At 32.5% G+C, this 25,670-nt stretch overlaps 4 protein-coding genes across 6 annotated transcripts in view; 2 read left to right on the top strand and 2 right to left on the bottom strand.

Moving 5' to 3' along the window:
- Nucleotides 1–6,005, top strand: part of LOC148237061 (3-phosphoinositide-dependent protein kinase 1-like) — a 79,447-nt gene extending 73,442 nt beyond the window's left edge. For both annotated transcript variants that reach the window (XM_088182393.1, XM_088182395.1), the window contains exons 4-5: nucleotides 2,623–2,900; nucleotides 3,275–6,005. In XM_088182393.1, coding sequence (XP_088038519.1) covers nucleotides 2,623–2,900; nucleotides 3,275–3,376 — 380 coding nt within the window. In that variant the 3' untranslated portion in view covers nucleotides 3,377–6,005. The remainder of the gene's footprint in view (nucleotides 1–2,622; nucleotides 2,901–3,274) is intronic.
- Nucleotides 6,006–8,776: 2,771 nt separating this feature from the next.
- Nucleotides 8,777–10,143, top strand: mRpS34 (mitochondrial ribosomal protein S34). Its single transcript, XM_088182164.1, has 4 exons — nucleotides 8,777–8,887; nucleotides 9,357–9,547; nucleotides 9,618–9,860; nucleotides 9,934–10,143. Exons 2-4 carry the CDS (start codon nucleotides 9,371–9,373, stop codon nucleotides 10,087–10,089), a joined length of 576 nt encoding a protein of 191 aa, XP_088038290.1. The 5' UTR covers nucleotides 8,777–8,887; nucleotides 9,357–9,370; the 3' UTR covers nucleotides 10,090–10,143.
- A 3,650-nt stretch (nucleotides 10,144–13,793) lies between these two features.
- LOC148237058 (uncharacterized) lies at nucleotides 13,794–23,520 on the bottom strand. Of its 2 annotated transcripts, none has more exons than XM_088182859.1 (5): nucleotides 23,372–23,520; nucleotides 18,873–19,231; nucleotides 17,425–18,762; nucleotides 15,280–15,575; nucleotides 13,794–14,613 (listed from the first exon to the last, which is right to left on the bottom strand). In XM_088182859.1, the coding sequence occupies exons 2-5, from the start codon at nucleotides 19,221–19,223 to the stop codon at nucleotides 14,013–14,015; spliced, it is 2,586 nt and encodes an 861-aa protein (XP_088038985.1). In that variant the 5' UTR covers nucleotides 19,224–19,231; nucleotides 23,372–23,520; the 3' UTR covers nucleotides 13,794–14,012. The 2 variants fall into 2 exon arrangements, with proteins under 2 accessions (XP_088038985.1, XP_088038986.1); XM_088182860.1 differs by having other exon boundaries at nucleotides 23,330–23,390.
- Nucleotides 15,638–17,288, bottom strand: LOC148237059 (uncharacterized). The gene is made up of 3 exons (XM_088182795.1): nucleotides 17,274–17,288; nucleotides 15,760–16,680; nucleotides 15,638–15,700 (listed from the first exon to the last, which is right to left on the bottom strand). Exons 1-3 carry the CDS (start codon nucleotides 17,286–17,288, stop codon nucleotides 15,638–15,640), a joined length of 999 nt encoding a protein of 332 aa, XP_088038921.1.
- Nucleotides 23,521–25,670: the final 2,150 nt, after the last annotated feature.

The following is a 25,670-nucleotide window of genomic DNA, read 5'->3' as shown; positions in this document are numbered from 1 at the left end:
TTCCGTCACTGATAGGAAAACCTTTGATTATCCAACGTCGCCGCGGCCGATTATGTGATTGGATCCGTTCGCCGGTCTCTCTCTTGCTTTACTTTCGCTTTTCCCAGGTGAAATCGAAGCTAATTTGGGGCTGCTGGACGTTTGTTGTTGTCCGTGCGAAAAGAAAGCGCCGTCGGCCTCGCTCGCCAGACAGCGCGTCGAATCTCCGAATCTCCTTGCTCAGAGAGAGAGGGACTTTGGCGGCCTTGCGGCCCCGCTTTCAAAACGCTTCCCCCTTTCCGGAATTGCGCAATGCAGCTAGAGCTACTTTCTCGCTCTTTGGAACGCGGTGTTTTTATTTATATTTTTAATATTTATTTATAATCCTCCTCCTCCGTCATCATCTCGGCGCTGCTGCAGCATCGGCAGATCCGGTTCGCGGCGCGGCCTTCGCCGGTTCGCCGTGGGTTTCGCTCTGGAAGGCTTCGTTCGGTGTCTTCGTACGGTAATCGGCTCGCGATTTAGACGCTGGAATGCGGTCGGAATGCGATCGAGCGTCGGTTGCAATACCCGTTAGGCTAGGAGCTCAGTGCTACTCGAACGGAAGGTTTTCCCGGCTTTTGAAATGCGCATTCCTATGCTAGATTAACTCAATGCAGGTCATGCAGTGAGGGAAACCGTGGAAGCATTTTTTTCGGACACATTGCAGATCCGCACGACCTGTGCGATACAACAAAATTTCATGTTCAACTCCAGTTTTTCATCAGATTGAATACCAAATAGATTTTTGTTTTTTATAGTTGATATGAAACATATTAATATCGTACAATAATACTTACATAAGCAAAGATAGACAAGATGGCAAGTAAGTAGATAATTACGGCCAAAGTTAGATACTCGCGGTTCTATTTATATACGATCGAAAAGATTGGGTCGATGCCGAAAAAATATATACGTATGCATACAGATATACACGTCTGATCTCGTTTAATTTTTTAATGCCTTTAGACATCCACGGTTCTGATGATTCTGAAGCAGTTATCTCAATGTAGGTCAGAAAATCCTTTCAAATTTATTCTCGGGTGCCTCTGAACACACGACGATTCCGCCGTCTCGGGCAGCTCCAAGACATTCCAAGGCCTTGGAGTTGTTTCTCGAAGACGCTCGAAGGAGTTTCCGCCGTCCGCGTTCCGATGACGCATCATCAGCTCGTGTTGTTGCCGCAGAATCAGCGGCAATCCGTTGGGAGGTGGGGCCGGCGGGATGTTATGCGCCGTTCGTGTGGCGGGCCTCTCACGAAACCATTTCGCTGACCGACTTTCCCGGCCTCGTCGGCGGCCTCAAGTATTTCGTATCCAATGAATGAAGTCCCCGACCCCCCCTCCCTCTACACACAAGAGTTATTCTTTAATTTGCTCCAGTGATCTAGTTGTGAATGCGCAACTTTGCCTCCGATGGCCCACTTATTCATCTATTTCACGAAATTGAAACTGCTCTCTTGAGTTGCGTCACTCGGATTGGATTCCGCAGAACTGCATGCATACGGTTTAATTCAAAAGTGGCGTTTCTCCGCCAATTATGGCCCATGAAGTGGGCCAGGGTTAGCGAATAATCCGCTGCATGCTTTCAAGCGAGGTTGCGCCACGGGAAATTTCTAGCTTGACCTACACCTACAGCAGTTGTATTATGCAATTCTGTGTTTCACACGCTCTGTCGGTCGTAAACTCGCGATTTTCTTATTTAAGTCAATGTAGATAAAAACTCAATTTTCGGTGTCAAAAAATAAAACATTATTTTATTTATCGAATACCTTATCTTTGATTACAATGAAATACTTTATTTAATACGATTTAAATATAAACATAATAAATTTATATTAGAAATAAAACAATACACACAAAAAAAAAAAGATAAAAGTATAAACCAACTTGTCATTTTTCAGATTGTTTTTCCGATACAACTTTATTTTTTTTTATATTTATTTACAATTTGCTTAAGTTTAACATTATTGAATATGCATATACATGCATGCATAAAAAATAGGAAAATATTAAATACTGTATTATTGTGTGACTTCTTCTCAGAAGTCAAAAATTCACGTCAAAAGCAATAAAATCGTGCCGGCAAAATAAAAAATGTGCAACATGTCTAAATGTATAATACGCACACACAGACTAGAGAATATCTGTGAATATTTGCTCTTGTGTTTTTGCGGCGTTTTTGTAATATATGCTGCTCAATCCTTAATACCACTCTTGTGTCTGTAATCAACTCTTATATATAAAACTTTTTATACGAAATTATTTATATTTACATAAAATATGCAACTAGTAAATCGATTTTTATTTAAAACTATTTATTTTTTGCAACTAGTTTTATCTAATTTATTAAATTAAGCACACATAATATTGTCGCACAATAATTGAAGTGGATCAATATAATACTATTGTAGAATATTTTTTTGTATTTATATTTAACATATTTATTTTTTTGCTATTTTTTTGATTATGTAATTACAATGTTCCTTAAATATATTTTTATCTAAATATTTTATATTATCAACTTACTTATACTTAATTCATTATTTAAGTTATCTACAACTTCTTTAACATTATCTAATTGTTCTCTTCTCTTTCCTTCCAGACATCCTGAATTACACAGACGAAGAGTACAAAAAGGAGATCGACAAGCAGAGGGAGGGCAACAAATGGCACAAATTCGTTGACGGCAACCTCATCATCAAACAAGGCCTCGTCGATAAACGAAAAGGGCTGTTTGCGCGGCGGAGAATGCTGCTGTTGACCACCGGCCCCAGACTGTTCTACGTCGACCCCGCCAACATGGTCGTCAAAGGAGAAATACCCTGGTCGGAGAAACTTCGGGTGGAACCGAAGAACTTCAGAATATTCTTCGTCCACACTGTAAGAAACGCTCTGTGCTCAACTATTGCCTTGAAATTTTATAGACTGGTCTCAAAAAGAATGACTTTTCAAATGAAATCAGATTTAAGTCGTACTAAACACACTGAATGATTTCCAGGGAAGATGTCGATTGCCCTAAGACACAATGAATCGTTTTTAGTGTAAATGTAAAGTTTAAAATTGGATTCGCAAATTTTATAGTTGCTGAACCCATTCGAGTTTTTTTCTAAAGCGTTCTTTGATTTAATTTTTTGAGATATTTTAACATTTTCGAATACGTTCATATTTGTATCAGTCTTGCAAAATTACATGACTTAATGTTTATGATGTGTCTTGTGGTGCTCATGGATTAATGATTGCTTTTTGTTTTACAGCCCAATCGGACATACTACCTGGAAGACCCCCAATCGTTTGCACTGGACTGGTGCAAGGCGATAGAGGATGTGCGTCTGTCCATGTACCCGCAAAACACATAACTTTCACTGCCGTCCCTGATGCTCGTTCCGCGCGAACGGGTCTGTCCATTCCAGAAGCACGAGAAGCGATGCAAGTGGCGCTTGAGGCTTCGGCCGACCGGCGGCGGCGGCGACGGCTTCATCGGCAATGACGCGAGCGTGTCGGCTTTACGAGTTTTTTCCGTGGCGGCCCATAGAAAAATTTGACACCACCGCTTACGACAAAAGGGCTACAACAACACCAGTTACACCTCTCCATCGCAGGAACGCTTTGTTACAATGCGACGTTGTATACATACATACAAACAAGACACTAGCCGAAATGTTTGATTTGTTATATTCGAAAGATAAAAAATTTGTGAAAAAAGTGCGGGCCACACAGCGAAGCTGTTGATTCGACGACGACGATAGCGAGTTGACAGTTCATGAAATGAAGTAAAAAACGACGACGGATCGTGTAAGATGTAGCGAAAATTATATTATATTATAATTGTGAGGATTGTGATACGGTACTGCTGACAGTTTGCTAAACTGCCTCTGTGAAAATGTTCCTTTAAATCTGTTTGTTAAATGAAACCAAGACGATGACGATCGATCGCACGCAATTATGATGCCTCGTACGTCATATCATGGCGGCGGAGACGCGCTGATTATTTATTAGTTTTTAAATTATTATAATTGTATTGTAAAATTATTACCGTAAGCACTTTTGTCTGCTAATTAGATGAATTTCATAGTATACAATATTACGTATAATTTTAAGTAGACACTAATTATTACACTTTGTGTTTGTGTATAATTTTTCTCACTTGACTATTGACAGGTTATCTGTATTATTATGATCCGAATCCGCAGTAGCCAACTGTGTATAGTTCATATAACCGGGATGAACCATCGATTAATATAGTTATGATATAAATTTTAATTTATTATTTAAATACACATTTATCGAGAGACTACGGGGAGGAGTTGTATAATTTTTTCTGCAGATTGTTGCAAACGGAGCACCCAAGTGTGGTGGCCATTTCAAGCTACTGCGTGAATTTTCTTTAACTCATTCTCGATTCTAGGAGGACCGCTTAAAAAATAGATTATCCTAACATGTATATTTAAATAATAATTTTATATCAATATATTTCTTGATCGTTTAGCTCTGTTGTACGAACTGTGTATCCGGATCTTATCTATTATATAATGCGAGTTAATCAATATATAAAGGCAATCTATTGCTTTTATTATTTGATGCACTCTCCGTATACCATGTGTTCATTACCGTTCAGATTTTATTTGCGTGATATAACTGAATATGCCAATCTTAGCGTAATTCGTTCCGTAACGTCAGCGGCAACGTTAAAACTTGTTGAATATGTTAATGTAAAACGATTGCCGATCAATGCGGTGGATTATTTTCCTATTGTCTTGCCAAGATAAGCTTATTTATTTATTTAGTTTAATTTTCGCTTAATTTGGCAGCGAGAGGGCAATCGATAAAAGATTAGTAAAGCATACGAATGAATTTGCGTGATATATACTATATACCTATGTTTAGCGATAAATTGTTGCATTTTGTGCACGGTGAAACTACCTATTGACTTTTAGTGCAAATTATTCTATTTATTTTACGATAATAATGTGTAAAATTCCTACATAAGACGCATGCATAAAAGCACACGACAATTGCTATATAAAAAATGCCTTAAAAGTATCCTTAAAAGATTTTAATCATCTTTCGGTAATATTTATTTCTTTATATTATTATGCGTTTTCGTTGTACTCCTAAGTATTTATCCTGTATTTCTAGCATTTTTTTAATTATCGATAATTTTTTAATGATTACTTTACGTTTATATTATTAAATAAAAAAATAATGTTTAAGTGTTATAAAGACTGATAGATTTTCCAGTATCTTATTTTAGCTATTTTATTCTGTCCAAATAGAGAATTGTAAAAGTTTTACGATACAATTTGTAGAATAATTATTTTACATGTTTATATATATGTGTGTAAGTACTACATATATATTCATGTGTGTAACTGGGTATTTTTATTTTATTTTATTAAAACATAATAGCAATCGCAATAATTTTCTTTTTATCTCTCGGTGCAGAAGAAGCGGATCTGCACGTAAACAAAAATACGAACCGATACAATAAATTGAAGGCAATGCTTAATTATATGCCGTGAGACTTAGATCGTAATGTGAATAAATTAGTCTTACTTATTTATATAATACGTGATAAAATTATAATTTAAAGTTCAACTGTTGTTCTCTACGGTTTCACCGATCGAGTTTGGACTTAGGTATTAGCAATGAAATACTTCTAAAATAGAGTTAAAAAGAAGAAGAAAAAAAACAATAACGATAAGTCGGAACGATGAATAGTTAGGTAAATCTATTAAAGAATTGTTGAACGATGTATTTAGTTGTGATTTGCCGAATGTACACAATTTTCACATATTAATCTATCAAAGTCAGGTGAACTTGAAACTAATTTGGAAGGTGTAACTTAAGACGATAGCGAAATGTCCGGATGCAGTGATTTATAATTTTTATTTAACACATTTCTAATATTGAATCATTGAGTCGAAAAATTACCCTTATCCGTCGCGTATGCACCTTGCGATTAAATAATATACATACATATATAAATATATATATATATATATATATATATATATATATATATATATATATATATATATATATATATATATATATATATATATATATATATATATATATATATATATATATATATATATATTTTATTACTTTGTAACATCTTATTCGTTTTATCGACATTTTTGCTGCGTGCGTGCGCGACAGGAATACTTTTAAGACTGCGATTCAATGCGATTCTTATTATATTCTGAAAATGCGTATAAAAAATGTAATAATGTATTTGAAAATTAAAAAAAAACGTACTAGGAGATTTGAATGCTCAAATTGAGTTATCAGACTGTAATAGTCAAAATTTCCAGATAATTGTAAATATTTTTCGTAGATAGCAAAATAAACCACGATTATACTTAATAATTATTTAATGTAATAACTTATAATGTATATTGTTTCACTAAGAATTAAAAATGTTTGGATTTAAATATTATCTTTTATTTCTTATGTGTATCCCTCAAAAAAATATATGAGAGAACCAAATAAAAATAATTAAGTGAGAGAATCGATCTGCAGAGTCGGTGGAAACTGGAAGCCAAAATGCCCAAAACAAAGGTATAGAGAAGTATATGAAGTAGTGTGACACCCAAAAAAATTATTTAAAATACATTGATAACTATATGTTACTATTTTTACCTTTTCTTTAGCTCAAAATTTTAATTCAATACTTAAAACCTAGACAGTGGTGTAGTGAGACCGGTACGCACCGAAACGTCGTTTCTGTACATTTTTCTATGGGCGGACAATTGTTATATGGACTGTTAAAATGTATTTAAGTTTAATTGAGTAGCCATCAACAGCACAATTTTAAATACCACATTGCACAACCTAACTTAGAAGTAGAATAAAATATATTGTGTTTAAAAGCTTTCTTTCTAAATAGGCATTAAATCATATTTTTAGTGGAGAGAAACATATAAAACTATTTATATAAAATTTAAGAATCTTTGCTTGTGTTATACAATAGATTGTGATGCGTTTCTCGATGATATCACCGAGGCAACCAATTCTATATTCTTTTGTATCCATCTCGGAAGGTTACGAGGAGGGTTTGAGGTATTCTATCAAAAGTCTCAATTTTCCAGCTTCCAGGTTTATTGATGAATACGTCATAAAATAATTGTTATTTCTACGTAATAGCTGTGACTGGTTGATGATCGATATTTATCAGTCAGATGACATACGTTATGTGACGGAATTCTCCCTAATAAAGGAGATTCCGATATTTATATTATTATGCTAATAAGTATGTAGTTACAACATCAAAATCTTAGTCTAAAAATAAGGATGCCGAGCAAAACTCGTACGAAGAGCGATGAGCTCACACAGCAAGAATATATAACACTTGTAACTAAAGAAAATTCAAACATCCCGCTCTTTGTCGAGTCTATATCAAATTATTCAATGTTCAAGTTCAATAAGTTGAGTCAAAGGGGAAAAATAAGATTGTTATCATAGTTTAGTTGTTGACGTCACACGCAAATTTTTGATAGAAGGTCAACTTGGTAAACGCAAACGGTTCATTCAAGACCGGAAATGAATGGTTGGAATGTTTTTAAGTCAATGTTCGCATAAAAATAACGACCTTCAAAAGACTTTATGCTATAATTAACGATAATTACTTAACAGAGAGGTAATATAAAAATGGCAAATCCCCCACGCCGTTAAAAACGCAAAAAGTTTTCTGGAATAATATTGAAAGAGAATTTTGGTAAGATTGGGAAAAACTTTTATAACATGTAGTCATTTTGTAATAATTTTAAAAAGAGGAATCAGTTAATAATAAAATAACAATATTGATAGAAAAAAGAATTCCAGCTTATGAAAATGATGTATTTTGTATTGTTATTTTTAATTTATATTTAAAGTCACTACATAAAAATAATTATGTAGGTATCTTAAACAATAAAATTAAAAAAATATACATTTATATTTTAACCGTTAATTTTGAAACGTCGGAAAGGGATATCAAGACAATGGCAAATCTTCATAGTTCAAGACTCCGCAGAGCAGTGTGAAGTATTTCAAATTAGTATATAAATATATTAAATTTATTTTAATTAAAAATAAATAGGTGTAATTTTGAACTTAAATTATAATTTTATACATAAAAAATATCTCATTATAATTAAAATAAAAAATAAATTGCGTAATGCTTGTAGATATTTATTATACTAATATTGATCCTGTGGATGCATATTTATGAAGTTATTGCATATTTTAAGCTTAGATACTGAAACCACATAAAGCTTAAATGCAAAATGTGAAATATGTAGAAATTTGGATAGAAAGGGTTTCCTTTTATCAAATCTTAAATATTTTCGCTGGTCCTTCGATATCTAAATAGACGACTCATTCACGAGAGTTAATTTCGAACGGCAAAGAAAAAAACCTCGACTTCTCTTCAATAGAAGAAATTAATTAAGTATTTAAATAATGAGATTTCTAAAATTCAAAACAAATATAAAGTTAAACACTATACAAAAAATATTAAAGTTAAAATATTATTAAGCAATACAAATATTTAAATATTATATATCAACATATTATCATTTTAGTATTAAATAAAATAACGCTGCTTGACGCTAAATATACTAGTAATTCTTCAATAAAAGTACTAATTTAATAATTTACATACAAGTACACATTTAAATTTTCACTTTAAGCAAATAAGTAAAACAAAATGTTTTTTGTTGCAGTGTCTCATTTAAAAACAAGTATGATTCTTCTTAAAATTAGGTATTTTCACATTATTTTAAATATTATTACTGGCAACACTGATTTTGCAGGTTAGCTGTCACATCACGGAGCGATTTTAAGACAATTTTTTATGCTGTTTTTACGTTGATTCTATTAAGGTATTACATCCGTGTTTTATTAAATAGACATTTAAATATAAAAGTAAGGTTAGAATGACTTTTTTCCCAAGAAAGTAATAATATTTAAGAGCTATCTTGACCAGACGTCCTCCTTTGAAAGGAATTATCCTCAAAAATTTTGTCCCCCTTGAACAAAAAATTACATAAGGACCCTTTTTCTTCTTTTTTTGGAGCACCCGTAGTAATTTCTCCACATTTGTCCTTTTCAAAACAATTTCGGAAATCGCTTTTGAACACAATTTTTCGAAATAGCTTTTTTCAACTCTACGTAGCAATATATCCTCAAACAAAAAGAGATGGCCGTTTTATTTTTAGTGATCTTTGATATTCTCAAAACATGGTAACCTTAAATAGCACATTAATTTTTTCGAGTGTTGATAGTGAAAAACGATTGTTTTAAATATGTACATATCATATAAGAGCTAATAATAAATTTATTTATTTTTAGGTATCATAAACAAAATGTCTGTTTTTAAATATTTCGGCAAGCCAACGTCATTTAAGGGAAAAACGTTGTGGGAAATCGTTGGCAATTTGAAAGGAGGTGGTGTCGGTCGAATAGTAACACGTTCCATATTTGAACGTTATCCAGAGCCGACTTACTACAAAATTCTCAGAGTTGTACCTACACCATTTCAAGTACTAATATTCATATATTAAAAATGACAAAAAACAATCCATGACTATATTCTTCATGTAATAATTTCAGAAACCGCGTAGAGTCATAGTATGGGCAGAGAAGACTTTCAGAGGAAAGAAATTTTCGTACGAACAAAAACTGCACTCATCTACTTATAAAGCTGACTATAGACTAATACCGAAAGACGAAGAAGAGGCATATTGCAAAGAAGTGCCCATTGTAGAGACTGAGAGAAAAATGTCTCCGCTACTTGAATTGCCGCCCCTATTAAAAATAATGGCTTTGAAAGATTATGCCAAGAAAAATATAGACGTAAGTGATCTATTATTTGTCTATGCATAATATATAAATAATAAATTAATATATATCTTTATTTAATTATTAGCCACCGGAAAATCTTTATTTGAGGCAGAAAGTAAAAAAATCACCTAATTCGAAAGCTATATTAGATAATGAATCCACTGAAGTTAATCCAATAGGTATTGGAATACCTGATAGGCCGTTGTATAAAAATGTTAAACCCATCGAATTGAATGCTTAGATGTATAAATGACTTAATTAAAACTTTACATATTATAGATTTTGTTAAAAACTATTCATCTTTTTTTAATTTCTCTGCAAGGTGTTATATCCTTAAACACTTGACTATAGAGTTCTGTGGAATGAATGTTTCATTCCTGACATCGCGACATAAAATATACCACAAGGGAAGCATTCACTTCTCAATTTCGATTCCTTTTACATTGATTTTCAAGATTAAAAAATACTTAGAGGTCATCAAAGAAAATGAAAATTTGGAATTATAAATTACTTTATTAATATAATTAATAAATAGAAAAAAAAAAATATTGGGCCGACATTAGAACCTTGAGGAATTCCTGCTGTGGCAATGTATTCAGACGAGTGTAGCCCATATATGCAACGGACTCGAAGAAGACAACAGAACAAATATCAAAACCTATACCAGAAATAAAATAAAACCATCACCAGTGTTCGTATCGGGGCTCAAAGATATTAAAACCTTATAACGTTGTTAAACTCGATAAATATCGAATATACAATCAAGTCAACCATTAATGCCCTAAAGGAAAGAAAGACAGAATTTCATTTGTATTCCAAAAAACAGGAGAGAAACTATAGAGTGGTATTAAAAAATCTACATTCATCGTCTGACCAGGAATTCTTTAAAGAAGAACTAAAAAATGAAGGACATTGTAAGAAATATCTCCCAACATTCTCTAAAAAAATAAAAAAACCATTGTCACTGTTTTACATTTAAATTGGTCGATAGTTTATTTAGATATGTTATTTATGCTTTTGATCGTAAAGTACAAATAAACATAAATATTTTACAAAACAAATCAAAATTCGAATCAAGACTCAATTGAGTATGTTCTATAAACTAAGTACTGAATTTCTCATATAGAAGTGTGATTGATAAATTGAAATATTTTAATATTCATACATATATATATAAATTCGAAAATTATATGTTATAAGAGTATTTCAATAAGTATTTAATAATAAATAAAGACGTACATAGATTTAATACTAGAAAACCAGACAACTTAAGGATAGTTAGGTATAAGAAATTGAGTACTTCCAGGAGAATAATGTACTGAGGTGTGAATTTGTATAATAATATTCCTAGGAAAATCACTAAAAATAAAAATATAGTGGGTTTATGTTTATATTTATGTATGTTTTGATTAAATTCATTTAATGTATAAACAATTAGCTAAAAAATATATACTGTAGGTATTTGTTTTATAAAGAACATACTAAGTTTTTTCAAGTGAATAAGAGTATCTTGAATTTGAGCATTCTTTAAAAAAAATGATCCCATAGAACAAAAATTAATGAAAAAAGTATTTTGACACACTCGGAATGAAACGACTGAAATGATATTTTTTTGATACGATTTGCCCTTAATTTTTTTAAATTATACACGCAATTGTATATTATTTTTTTACTACTTTCACCCATGTGTGTAATATTTGCTTACGATGCTCTATCATCATAGGGCCCATACGCACTGTCGGCTAGCCGCCGGCGACTGTACTTTATACGAGTCGTCGGAGCGTCAGGCGCGATCCTGCACAGAGGTGATGCACAGACGACTTGCCTGTCGCGGCAAGCTATAAAAGCATGGGTTTAGATGAGTGCATTCGCACGAGGAGCGACTTTCGAGGCGACTTATACATCATTCACACAAAATGGCTTCGACACAGAATCTCTCGACACTCATCGTAGAAATTGAATCCCGAATCGTTTACAATAATTTTATATGAATATTGATAACGAAAAAAAATATTGTGAAATAATATGTATAATTATATGATACTATTTCTTGCTTCTCGATTTAAATTAATTTTATTAACATAATACAGATACATTCTTAATTGCATTTGGGAAACAAAAAGCGGAGGTTGAATAAAAAATATAAACAAGAAGACAAGGAGGTGCTCCTAAATTTCAATCAGCAAATTAAAATTTTGATTTAAATTAGTACTAAAAATTTAATTACAGCGGCAGCTAAAAATACTGATTTTAACAAATCTATTATGGATGATATCGCCCTTTGTCTGTGAGCATGGTATAATTGTAATATATGAATTTGCTTATCGTAAAAATACGTAAAACGTCCTAACTATCCTAATACATTATGGACAGCAAAAACGTGTTTCTATTATGAGTCAAAGGATTAAAAGAAACTATGAAGTGCCCAGCATTTTCAACTCTCACGGATTGTAAACTTGAAACCATCATAAACCTCATCATTGTACATGCAAAATTTGCTCTATTCATATTTGCAGATGCCAAAACGAAATAAGTCATAAATCTTAAATTGTAAAATAATACTTTCGGACTGTTTCCTTTTTGATGCATCGCTCTCACTACTTACTTAATCCGTAAATGGGTTTTGCGAAATTGAATAGCCGGAGAATTTAGCATATAAAAAATTTTGGGAGGTATATATAGATTTAAATTTAATCTGTGCTTTCACTCGAGAAGTGACTTTCGAGGCAACTTATACACCGTTCCCAACTTATAAATCGCCTAATTGTACAAGCAAAATTTGCTCTATTCATATTTGCAGATGCCGAAACGAAAAAGGTCATAAAACTTAGATTATGAAACAATTCCTTCAATATTAAATTGAAATTAAAATAATATTTTTTTCTCTTTAAAATTAATATTGCAATTTCTTCGCGAATGTACTACCCAAACTCGAGTCGCTCGGCTTAGCCGCCTAGTCTAGTTACCTACGTTTTTGAGCCGGCAGCCGCTAGTCGCCGGCGGCTAGCCGACAGTGCGTATGGGCCTATAGGGTACATACGACGTAGTATGAGAAATTAAAATGTTTACGTCTAACCTCTTGGGACAATCATATGTAAGAATATAATGTTTTTCAAAAGCAATGATAATTTTGATGTATTGAAAATCAAAAAACTCACTTTTCGATCTCAGAGCCCGTCGACGAAACTCAAAATTTGAAGATTTCATTATGAAGATTGTTTTATGATCGTTTGTATAGCTTTATTAGCTTATACTTCTAATCCTTACACGCATTATGTATATATTTCATTTTCATAGTTAAAACGTAGCTTATTAATTTGCAATCCGAATATTTATATTCAGTCAAATGGAACAATGCAAATGAAAAATTGATGAAAATTATTTTTATAAACAACTGTCACGTTGCTGTCGGCCATCTTGTTTTATATTTAATTACTAATTTTTCATTGGTTGACAGCCAATCAAAAACAAAAGAATTCAATATCGGGGGCTCAGAAATCAATCAAAGAAACTCAATTTTTATTTTTATTAATTATAATTATATATATTTCATTTGTTTACACGTATTATTATAAAGCGTTCATACAGAACGATACAATTTAAAGAGTAATAATTTGTACGTTGAGTGCTTTAATTTTGAAGCGAACGTGTCCGGAAGCAGAAGCGACGTCTTAGAACAATTATATATAAGAAGATATGATGTTCTACTTTTCAAATCAATGAGGTAACGTTGGTAAAGATAAATATATTTTGGGACAATGGGTAAAAAAGTTAGCCGATCCCTGTCCTAAAGTGACATATGGGATTCAAATACAGGTCTTTAGTCACCGATTAATTAGTCCATTGTGCTAATAAGACAAAAAATTGCATGTGTGAATATTATTAATGTAGAGTGTCGAGTGGTTGTTTTTAAGTATTTAAGTGAATGAGTAAAAAACTTAGTTAAATAATATTAATTTTATTATTACATAATAATAGACATGCTAACGCATTTTACACTTATCTTCAGGCCTTGATCCGGATACTGAATGGCCTAAAATTATTAAAAATGTAAAAAAATAAATATCTTAAATTACTAATCTAACTTTCTCACTTATACATATTTTACATAAAACAATTAAATTATTCAGTCACACACTCAACGTATCATTTAATAGTTATTAACTAGAATCGTCCAGTGATCTGAGCTATCCAATCCAAGTAATGCGCCACTTTGACGTAGACCCCCGGTACGTTGACTTGTCCGCATCCAATGCCCCAGGACACTACACCGACCAATTGCCAGGTTCCTCCTCTCTCGCAGACCATCGGGCCGCCACCGTCTCCCTTGCAGGCGTCTTTTCCTTCTTCACCACCGGCGCAAATGAATCCAGGATTCAATTGGTATTGATATCCCAATCTGGTTTGTTTCAATTGAGCTTCACATTGCTGATGTCCGATGATCGGCACGTCGACTTCTTTCAAGATGTTCTGGTATTTACCAAAATCTCCAAAGGCGTCTTTGCCCCAACCCGTTGTCCAGCATCTGGCACCGGTGTAGTCGGTGAATTTGTCCGGTAAGCAAGCTGGACTGATGTGCGGGTATTTGGTCCATTCGACTGGATGATCCATCTTCAAGATTGCCATGTCGTTGTCTAAAGTTCCGGCGTAGTATTGCGGATGAACGTGGACGGAAACGATGTCTCTTTCAATGTATGGGAAAAATTCAACGTCATGGTTGACGTCCCATTCACCGAGACGAACTCTCAGATCGAAACCGGTATATCTGAAATAAAAATTTAGATTAATATATGTATAAAATACAGTAGGAACTAATACTTAGGAACGGTTTTATTATAGTGTAAAATGTATATTTATTTTATACTATAAATTCTTTTGATATTGTTCAATTATTAATTACAATGTAAAGAACATATAATTATGTTGCATATTTGCTATGTTGTCAATGAAATTTTATGGTATTAAGCACTAGTACTTAAACACCATGTTCTGTCAGGGAGATGGAAACCTTTAGATTCAATTTTTATGCCATGTTATGCAATCTTGTCTTTAAAAGTTAATGAAATGACGTTGTAAGCTGAAAATAGTTGCGTCAATTAAGAAATTCCAGACATGCAAATTTTATGATGCTAAAGCTCATCGTACTAGAGTTTTTGTTGCTTCATTTGTGCTGTAGTCAAGATGTTGCAAAGCTTGGTTCTTATTATTTTGTAGACATACAAAATTGTTTAAAATACAATTATAACAATGATTATGTCAATATTTCAAGGAGCATTTTTTACTCTGTCTCTGTGATATTGTGATAAATATTTTGCAATGAAAATTATTTACATTTCTCTTAAATTGTTTTCATATATAGCATAAGATCTTCAAATGAAATCAAAACTGTTCCTAATTAAGTGAGTTAATACTGTAGATTGATAATACATACGTTTTGACACAATGGGCAGCTGTGATGATATGAAGTTGATCAATAAGGGTTCCTCCACATACGTAGACGGATTCTTTAGGATCTTTCTTCAAGATGGCGACTTGCCATGGATATTCTCCAAATTCACTGTCTCCATCTACGTATGCAGGATTCTTGATACGTCCGTTGATTCCTTGAGAGTGCCTCGTTCCACACTGTCCTCTGTTTTGAGCAGCGACTTGTGGTTTGTACGGTCTTCTACAGCACACTTGCCTCGGTCCGCATTGTTGGATAGAGTTTCCGTAGAAAGCTTGTCTCTAAAATGTTATTGATTGAAGGAATGCATTATTTACATTGTCGGGCATTTTAAAGCTAAAGATTAGTCAATAGTTGTGAAAGTAAAAGGAAAGCATATAGAGGAACTCATGCGAGTGATAGGTATCTGTTTGTATTTATCATGTTCAGTGTGATTCAAATTATTTTCTGTACATAATTGTTTACCTTTTCATTTCTTGATATAGATTCATCGTTTTGTGGAGGAGGTATATCTGATCTGTGCTTCTCTATGTCTGTTTCGGACGTGTCGCGTCTACGACGGCTATTTGGGAACTTAACGTTATTGCCACTATCGTTTTGGTTAGGGTTTTCGGGAGCTCTACGGTATGTGTTATAATCTTGGGCATAGTTATTCTCTAATGCTTTGTTATTCTGTTCTGGGTTTTGATCGTTAATGGAACGGCCATAAAACGGACCACCGGAGTTACCGAACGAGTTGAATTCTTCTGCATCGTTATTGTACGGACCTGGACCTTCGAACGAATCGTCGTCATCGTAGTCTTCCCTGAAAGCTTCACTGTAAGAGTATCCATGACCGAAGTGTGGAGGATGAGGAGGTCCGTAATGTGGAGGTCCGTGGGGTACAAAAGGTGGTCTGAACGGTGGGGGTCCGTGCGGCGGTGGTCCGTGCGGCCTATACGGTCCGTAATGGTAATGAGAATGTATGTTAGGTGGAGGTCCATAGCCTCCTCCATGTCCACCTCCATATCCACCCCCGTATCCTCCTCCAAATCCACCGCCACCAAAGAACTGATGTTTCTTATGTTGGAAGAACGATCCTACTTTATGTACCAAATTAGCGTTTGGTGTTACATGCAAGTTGACTAACGGCTTAATGACTTTTTCACCGTAATCGTTCTTAGTCAATTGTACCGATACTAATGGATTGACGCTGACTAATCCTAGGTTTAAGCCTTCACCGCCTATCGAGGATCCGTAGGGATTCACGACTGGATTTATGCCGAAGGGATTTAGAGGATAGCCGCCGTAGCCGCTGTTGGGTAGTCCGAAAGAGACACCGAAGGTGGGCTGGACCTTTTTACCAAAAATGCCTCGAGAATCGTCGTCATCAGAGCCGGATTGGCGCTGAAGAAATTTCCAACAGTCAATATCTCTTAATAAAATATATATCACCCGTAATCCCCCCCAGTTAATAATCACACCTATGAATTAAAAACAATACAAACTCCAGAAAATAATTGAATCATTTTCTTTTGATCAAGAAACGGAGATTAATGGATAAATTTATGTTATTTTATACAAATGACTCAAAAAAAACAGAACTGTTATTTAAATGCGTATATCTCATCCACTTTTAAACATTGCAATGGGCACAACAGCCATTTGATATCTTGAGAATGATACAAAAAACACTTTTCAAGAGTTTTTTTAGTCAATAACTATTGCCATTGTTTTATATTGCACTATAAGATTTTTGCCACAAAGATAAGATAGCTCTTTATATATGGAACTCTCTTTTGCTTTGGCAAAATATTCAAAAATAATTTTTAAGTGTATTTTAATGATTGGTTATAATATAGTACTATACGTAGTATACTTAAACTATTTTTTTTCAAACGGCTGTTGCAATGATCATATTATTTAGAAAGTTAATATCAGTGGTACAGGCTTGAAATGAAATAGTTCTTCATAAGATATCAGCATTTTAAAACACATACGTTTTTTTGGTTCATCCGTATGAATAAAATAGGATAGTGTTGTTATATAATAGAACGGATCAATCGATGATGGATTGTTTAGAAAGTTATTCAGTCCAAGAGAATTTAACTATAAGAAAATAATCATAAATCCAATAATCTAAATGCTTACCGGTGAAATGTTGGATTTGTTGGCAGAATCGCTAGCTTTGTCATTAGTTTCTCTCTTAGCAATCTTCTTCGCTGCTTCAGTCGCATTCGTTTGAGTATCTTTCGGCACCCTCACGATTGTCATGGTGCCATTTCCATCAGTAATAACCACCTTCTCATCTGGGATAGCATCTATATTCTTGTTGATATTTCTCGGATCAATCGGTAAGAAAAGATCATCTTTGCGTCCTATCACATCTTGATTCGGGCATTGATCAAACGGCACGCAGACACAGTCATCAGCTCTTCCAGTCTCTGCTCCATTATATCCGAATTGATTACCATATTGATTAGCGCCATAATAAGATCCACTTCCGCTTCCCAAAACATTACTGCTAGCAGCGGCTGTGTTTAACTCTTTCTTGTAATACTGATTGTTCCCGAAAGATCCCAACCCTGAAGTTGATTGACTGTTGTAATTATTTAAAGCTGCATTATAGTTACTTCCTGGAGCATTATAGTTATTTCCTGGAGCATATCCTAGATTATAGACTCCAGATTGGCTCGTTTGAGAAGATCCTTTATAAGCATTGTTAGGATATGAAGGGGAATTTTCATAGACAGGCTTAACGTTGTTATAAAGTCCAGATGAAGCGATTCCTGAATTCACCGGAGAAAATCCACCTGAGTTATAATTCGATGAACTGGAATGAAGGTGTGTTTCAGCACCGTGAAGTGGAATTGATGGTTGAACAATGACGGTTGGTTTATTTTTATCTTCTCCGTGGTGGTAGTGATGATGGATGTGTTGTTGCGTTATTTCTCCAGTGAGAGAAGAAGCAGCTCCTATGAATCCTTGCTTATTTTCTTTGATGAATGGAGGTTTAGGTCTTTCGAATTCGAATGGTTCAGATTCTTCATAGATTGGACCTGGCGGTTTGGATAAATATGGTCCTGAAGAGCTATCGAAACTGTTGAATCCTGGTGGTTTTGTTAGATATGATCCTGAAGAGCCCGAGAAGCTGTTGGGTCCTGAAGAACCTGAGAAACTGTTGGGTCCTGAAGAGCCTGAGAAGCTGTTGGGTCCTGAAGAGCCTGAGAAGCTGTTAGAAGAGCTAGCGTAGTTATTGTAGCTAGATCCGTAAATTGTGGAAGGTGGACCGAATTTGTTTGGTGGTGGTCTGAATGGGCCATTGTATCCTTTGCGCGGTGGTGGTCCAATTGGAAAAGGTTTTTGTGAACCATATGCTCTTGGAGGTCCACGAACTGGAATAGAAGCGATTGGTTGTCCCACTGGTTGGATGTTGACAGGTTGAGCGTAGATCAAATCTTCTGGTGACACGTAAGCTTTGCCTTCACACTAAAATGTACGAATATTTATAAGTATACAGTTGATCTCATACATTATATACATCTTTAACCATAATAATAAATAAAAATTGCTTTATTATTTTGGATTTTGATACATACCTGCATAAGTCCAAGGCTGCAGAGTCGCTCTTTGATGATGTTTCTACTTTCACCATCATTGCCGGATTCAAAAGCTTTCATCACGTTGGGATCATTGTACAGCTCATCAAATCCTTCTACGTTCCTTCCTTGACGTCCCGATACCAATATATTATCCACTATTTGCTCTACTTGAGTCGAATTCTTAACTTCTTGTTGAGGCGTGTATGAAGTTTCGTCTGCGATGAAGATTTCGTCTTGAGGCTGAGTTTCCACTGCTTCCGAATCAAAGTTCCATGACCAGCTCTTCTCCTTTTCTTGTGCTAATGCTATCGCTGTGAGCGACAGAAGCAAGATCGCCACACTCTTCATTTTTAGATCTGTAATTTAAAAGCATGTGCTGTAATGTTTGACGAAAGTAAAAGTTTGTTCAGTCAATAACCCCGTGCTTTTGGACCTTCAGTACAATAACAGGTTTTGCTGTTTTTTAGTTTAGAAAAGTTCGGAAAAGACAATGCGTTATGCAACACCCACGCTGTGAGCGAATTTTCACCGCTTCTCTTTGCCATAATCGATTTTCTGCTAACATAATTTATGCTAATCGGACACGGTAGACTTTTTCGGTCTTCTCGGCTGTTTCTCTTTCGCAATATTTGCAATACGTGGGTTATTGTCAATAAGGCAAAGTTGTGTGTGGGTTTGCTGTAAAATTTCACTTTCTGACCAATATGGTTGTGTGTGACAAGTTTGCACAATTCAAATCTGCGAGATAATTAGAGTTGGAAGAGAAACTTAAATGTTTTGCGATGCTCTTCATTACATTTCTACAATGACAATTTTAAATTTCTAATGATTTTTTTAAAGCAACACATCATTAGAGTTTTCAATATATTTAATTGATTAAGAAGCACAAGAATAATATTGTTGTATTTTATAAGAACCAAAGCACTGAAATAAATGTAACCCATCGAAAATATAATTTATTCAGATTATCAAAATATTAATCTACTTCTAAATAATATATTTTTGAACTGCTCGAATATTGTTGTATTTTATAAAAACATACAGTAGGTGAAGTAGTGAAGCTAAAAACTATTAATAATATATATTTTATTTTATTAGTAAACTTCAGAGCGTTCTATAAAGATTCTTATATTAACTAGTTGTTATAAGTCATTCAAAACAAAGCTATAAAAATAATATATAACACAACTTTTTATATTAATTTTAAAAAATTGCATAAAAATATCAACAATTAAAGAACACTCTCGTTTTCATACGAGAAAATATTATAAAAATATTTCGCGAAAACACATTAACCCACTAATCTCGTGCATTAAATTTAAATACAAGCACAAAATACCAAAGCACATATTGTTTTAGAGGCTAAAGACAACATATCAAAATTCTAGTTCTTCAATGAAATATAATATAATCAAATTATCACTTAAATTTTTTTTCTTGTATTATTTTTTTAATTTTTTCCTTAAATTATAACCATAAACGTTTTGTCATATATTCTTCTTTTTTATAAAATTAAGCTAATAACTAATATGTACTAAACATGAAAATGGTTATAAACCAGTAACATGTATGTTATACATAATTATTGTAGTATGTCTGTAAAATTATTTATACTATATTGAAAAAAACGTATTTTAAAAAAAGACAAAAATTTTTGATGTAAACATAAAAATATATATATGTATATAAAAAAAAGTATATTTACATGTATAATACCTTACAGTCGAAGCAATATATGTTTCAAAATTAAATAGTTATTATTAGGTAATAGATATATATATCATAATAACAGATTCACATGATTGTGTATTCAAGTACTCATACATTATTATATTGTATTAATTAATAATAATGAAAATGAAAGCCTTGATGAAAATCCACTTAAATCTGACTTGTTACTGTAATATGAGTAATTTAAACGTTGTTACAGTAAAAGCGTTAACCATTGTTCAAGAGTTAAAAAGCGATTCATTGTTTCGGAAAATTAATTCGGTGAAAATTGAACTAAAGTGAAATGCGAAAATTTCTCATCGTCGAAATTTATCGCACCATTGTTTTGGTACTATTCGGAAAATCTCTCGCTTTTACCAGATTTTTGTTGTTGTTCATTCGTGTAAAGAAATTTCTCTTATAAATACTGTATATGCAAATAAGATTTTTAACAATAGTTTCAATATCAATGATAAATAAAAATATTTAATATCGACAAGAAGACTGAAACAATTTTTGTCTTATGTTCCAAAAAAGTTTTTGTAATATAATAAATAGTAACGTATACGTTGAAAAATCAACGGAGTTAATTATATATAAATATTTCTAGCATGATGAATATCTTAAATTTTTAAAAGAATAATTTAATATTAAATATGGTTATATTTTTATAGAATCAAAAAAATATATGTAAACATATTATATATTACCAAAAATATATTTATGTAAAAATGTGTAAAAATTGTATAAATATATATTTTTTTAATTATTAAATATATTAAAAAATATCTTCAGCACTTTTCTCTAACATTTTTTTTAGCAAAGATACGAATTGTTTTAGAAAAGTTGCCATTTTAAAATAAGATTTGACCCATTTTCTTTTTTTCTAGTATTTTTAAATAGATTAACAGTTTTTTTTAAATCTTTGTAAAACCGCCATTTTGAAACAAGATGATGGATCAGACTGTCTAAAAAACTTGTGTATTTTGTCAACAAAAACCGTTATATCCCTTTTTCATACATACATACACATGTATGTAAATATTATAAAAATATGTTATTTTTAATTAATGAATTTGACTGATTTACTTTTTTGTCCAAGATTTTTTAATAGCTGCCATTTTGAAAGAAGATGGTGGTTCAAGCTAGATAATGAACTTATGTAAGTTGTTTAATATAATGTCGATTTTACAGAAAGGCTATTAATTAATTTTCATTAGTTAATATTTCTATACTTAAAAGTGATAATATAATCAATACATAAATTCAGCTAATTTAAAAAGCATTATATATTTTTTTATTATTTCGCTTACGACTAACTTCATAAGAATTCTACACGGATCTAGTTATTTAATATATGAATAAAAGTATTGAAATCGTAATTTTGATGATTTTTTAAGAACAGTAGTTAACAATAATGAATAAATATCTAAACTTAAAAAAATGTTAAAATTAAAATAACGTTATCTGCCATTAATAATTATAAGCATATCCATACGTACAGTAGACTCCCCAATAGCACGGTAAATTAGGATGCCTGTTACTTTATGTGTGATGGAGTCAAAGGGAGGATATCTCACCACACGTGCCTGATTCGTTCGTACGTATTGCAAAAAATAAATAAAAAATTATAGTCCCCGACTACACGCTCTCAAATAGCACGTCCCAAATTTACTGTATGTATATACTAACACCAAGTTTTAAATTAAAATAAATCATCATAAAAATATAAATATAAGCATATAATGCATTAGATATTTATTTATAAATAATTTATTTAAATAATGAACATCTAGTGCAATTAAATTATTATTCTATCCTTATTTTTTTTTTATTTAAAAAATATATATTTTAGATTTAATGGTGATTTACTGTACGTATGAATGTATGTGTATGACATTACACAAAGGCACTAAGATAATCTGTGATGTTGTGATCGTTTCGCCTGAGTAAGAAGTGAAAGTTTTACCATGACCGTGAGTTGGCTCGAGAAATGACCGGTATGGTCGATTAAAAGACGAAAAACTTAATAATGCGTTAAAGAAACTGTAATAAAATGATTAATTTATATAATAAGTGGTATGCCATGAAGTAATTCAATATTAGATAATATCTCCGAAGTTATTAATATATAATATTTAATTTATTTACTAATTATTTAAGCTTAGCGCTGATCTAAAAAGCTTTCAATTTTACGACGCTTTTTAACAATGCTTTATTTATAAAACAATTAAAGATTGAATTAAGATATATCCGAATTATATGCTTTAATCTAAAAGGTCGCTATTTTAACCAAAAGGTTTGATTCTCAGCAGCAGAATTTAATTATAAAAATCCGCTTTTATTGAAATATATTTCATTGTTAGCATATTGTTTGAAACTATGTTATAAATATTTATAATTAAAAGTCTATCTTTTAAGATGAATGTCCATCTAAAATATGCCTTTACTGCCAAAGAATTTATTATTACTTTAAAAAAATTAGGCCTTTAAATGATACAAAACATTACACTAATTAGCTCAAAAGTGAAAAAAACTATTTTATTATTAAAATATAATTCCACCAGTTTTTAATATATATGTATATATTTTTCACTATATTTAAACTATTTAAATCTGTATTTTTAGATCTGGTTGAACCATATACATATATTTTGATTTAACACTAAGTCACTTTATTTTTATTTATAAATTAATTAGTTTCTTTCACTTTTTTAAATATCCAAATAAAATCCTTCACCAACCGTTCACTGCCCGAATGTATAAAATAATACAATGCCACTAACACTTTATATATTCGTCTGCGATATTCTTTCCTGAGTCGAGTATTTATATTGCGAGTCCCACTACTTTTTAGCACCACCGGTGCAAGAACTCCGTTGCACCTCTTTCACTTTCACTTAGAACTTGATGTTGTGATGCTGCGTCAGCGAATGATTGCTTCTTTGCCCCCTTGGCCATTATATACCAGACACTCAGAGGATGTCCTCTGTGGAGTTGTCTTGCATTGTTTTGCGTGGGAGTGGGGGTTGATTTTTGCTGAATTCATTCATAAAATAGTATGATGTCATATTGGAATACCACTTTTGCAATAGTTGTCGGAACATGAATGAAATTTTAATTTTAGATTCTTAGAAGTTTGATGTGATGTGACACAGTTTAGGAACTTTTTTGTTTATCTTAGGATGAGGAATGAGTGAATCGCTAATTAGGACAGTTTTTGATTTAATTTTGATTGTAAGAAAGTATTATGAGAAGAGATTCTTAAACAATGCTAGAAACAATGCGATTTCTACCGGAATTGTGTGGTTATAGCAAATTTAATTTAAAAAAATCGTGAGAAATAAAATGTAAGACTCATTTTTATAAAAATAATGACATACTTCTGAGATATTATTATGTATTTATTTTAATTTAATGAATATGGTTCAAATGGAAATTTACACAATAAATATAAATAATATATGAAATTTATTTCAAGTCCTTAGAAAAGAATTAAGCAATTTTTGACTAAAAGCCATTGCTAATTAATTGACTAGATATAATATTTATAACCAAGATAATTATTAATAGGTATATAAGTATAAGTACAAATAAAAATAAATTGACTCCTTCCTTTACGAAAGTTAAGAAGCGAAAGCTTTAGTTTTATATTAAATACAACAAAGTAGTTAAAAATATTTATAAATATACAATATTATGCATTTACTTAAAAATACGTAAAATATATTTGTCTTCATATTTATAAAGCGCACAATTATTTTAAAATATTGATTTGTGCTATTAGTGATATCTGTCGATTAAAACTGTATTTGATGTAAATATTTTAAGAATTAATAAAAAGCAGCCAGTCTTTCAATTTCAGATTATTAGAATTATATACAAGCAGTACCTAGACGGTACACGCTTATATTTTATAATTAAAAAGTTTGTACAAAAATATTTTTAAATTAAAGCATTATACCATCTCGGTCGATTCGGCGTAGCTCTGCTTCGCGTGAGTCTGACTGAACTCTTGTTATTCCAAGCAGTCCTGCCGAAAGGGAACGGGGAGAGGGGACAAATTCTCGGGACACGATTCTGGAAAAAATAATAGCAAAGTTATACGTATAAAAAAAATAAAAACCGACTTCAAATAATGAATCTGAATTAAACTACAGTTGTTTGAGATGTATGTACTGATGTATTTCTGGTAAAAGTTCATTCAACTCTTTTTATACATACAATAAATAAAAGGAGCGGAACATTGCCTTCAAAAGCACCCACTTTCTAGGTAGTACTTTCACAATAAACATTATTATTCACGAGGACAGATTGTAGTTTTTTGATGGGGCTCCATTTGTATTAAAATTTGTTTGCAAATTTTTGCTGACTATTGCATTTTGAACGTTTAAAAAAATATTAGACATGCGAGGAAATATTCAACGAATGTAAATTAGTAGCAGCAAATTTAGGTATTCGATCTGAATTTTCAGATCGCAAATCTAAATTTAAATGTTTAAAAAATTGGCATTATAAATATATTTGAATATTGTAAAGAAAAAGACTGCCGTTACCGGTAATAAGACCCTACGAGTCCAACCCTTCGGGTGGGCACCCAGCTTGTGACAGCCGAGGGAGCGGTTCCCTACCTACCATACTACTAAATATACTATTGGAGATATATTAGTTTTTCTCTCAATTGCAATTGCATTGCGTATCTCATCCTAGTAATTGCATCATCCCCCGGGACTACGAAGAGTGTGTATGCTACCTCAGTTGCAGCCTTTAGCCCTCGTTGCGTTATTTTGCTATGCTCTGTTCATCCTAGATAGTGCCTCGCGCTTTACTTCAGACGTCTAGCCCGACAGGTCCCTTCCCCTCAAAGGCTTAAGATTTAACCCAAGAAGGGTCTCTTTTTCTCCCACGCTGATGAATAGCGGAAGTCTAGTGTGTGGTGGACTGACGCCTAGAAGCTATATACAGTTATTTACATGTTTAAATCGACGTGATTGATATATTGGTTGGCGGACGAGGCCCCGCTCGTCGTGGTACGCCAAAGAACGCGCTGCCATACATAGGCCGTCACGTCAGTGTTATTAGAGT

The sequence above is a fragment of the Plectrocnemia conspersa genome, unplaced genomic scaffold (assembly GCF_051122295.1).
Source record: "Plectrocnemia conspersa isolate PC_06_02 unplaced genomic scaffold, ASM5112229v1 ptg000003l, whole genome shotgun sequence".
In the NCBI taxonomy this organism is placed as follows: Eukaryota; Metazoa; Arthropoda; class Insecta; order Trichoptera; family Polycentropodidae; genus Plectrocnemia; species Plectrocnemia conspersa.
Note: the sequence above shows the minus strand (reverse complement) of the source record. Positions and strands in the feature narration are given on the sequence as shown.

What these genes read in the sequence shown, in the direction of transcription:
- LOC148237059 (XM_088182795.1), bottom strand. An exon ending in CTATATCAAGAAATGAAAAG is followed by an intron (nt 15,701 to 15,759) that starts GTAAACAATTAT and finishes AAATACAAACAG; the next exon opens with ATACCTATCACTCGCATGAG.
- mRpS34 (XM_088182164.1), top strand. Translation starts at nt 9,371, where the DNA reads ATGTCTGTTTTTAAATATTTCGGCAAGCCAACGTCATTTAAGGGAAAA. An exon ending in TTGTACCTACACCATTTCAA is followed by an intron (nt 9,548 to 9,617) that starts GTACTAATATTC and finishes TAATAATTTCAG; the next exon opens with AAACCGCGTAGAGTCATAGT. An exon ending in ATGCCAAGAAAAATATAGAC is followed by an intron (nt 9,861 to 9,933) that starts GTAAGTGATCTA and finishes TTTAATTATTAG; the next exon opens with CCACCGGAAAATCTTTATTT.
- LOC148237058 (XM_088182859.1), bottom strand. Translation starts at nt 19,223, where the DNA reads ATGAAGAGTGTGGCGATCTTGCTTCTGTCGCTCACAGCGATAGCATTA. An exon ending in ACAAATCCAACATTTCACCG is followed by an intron (nt 15,576 to 17,424) that starts GTAAGCATTTAG and finishes ATAACATTTTAG; the next exon opens with AGACAAGCTTTCTACGGAAA. An exon ending in GCTGCCCATTGTGTCAAAAC is followed by an intron (nt 14,614 to 15,279) that starts GTATGTATTATC and finishes TTTTTATTTCAG; the next exon opens with ATATACCGGTTTCGATCTGA.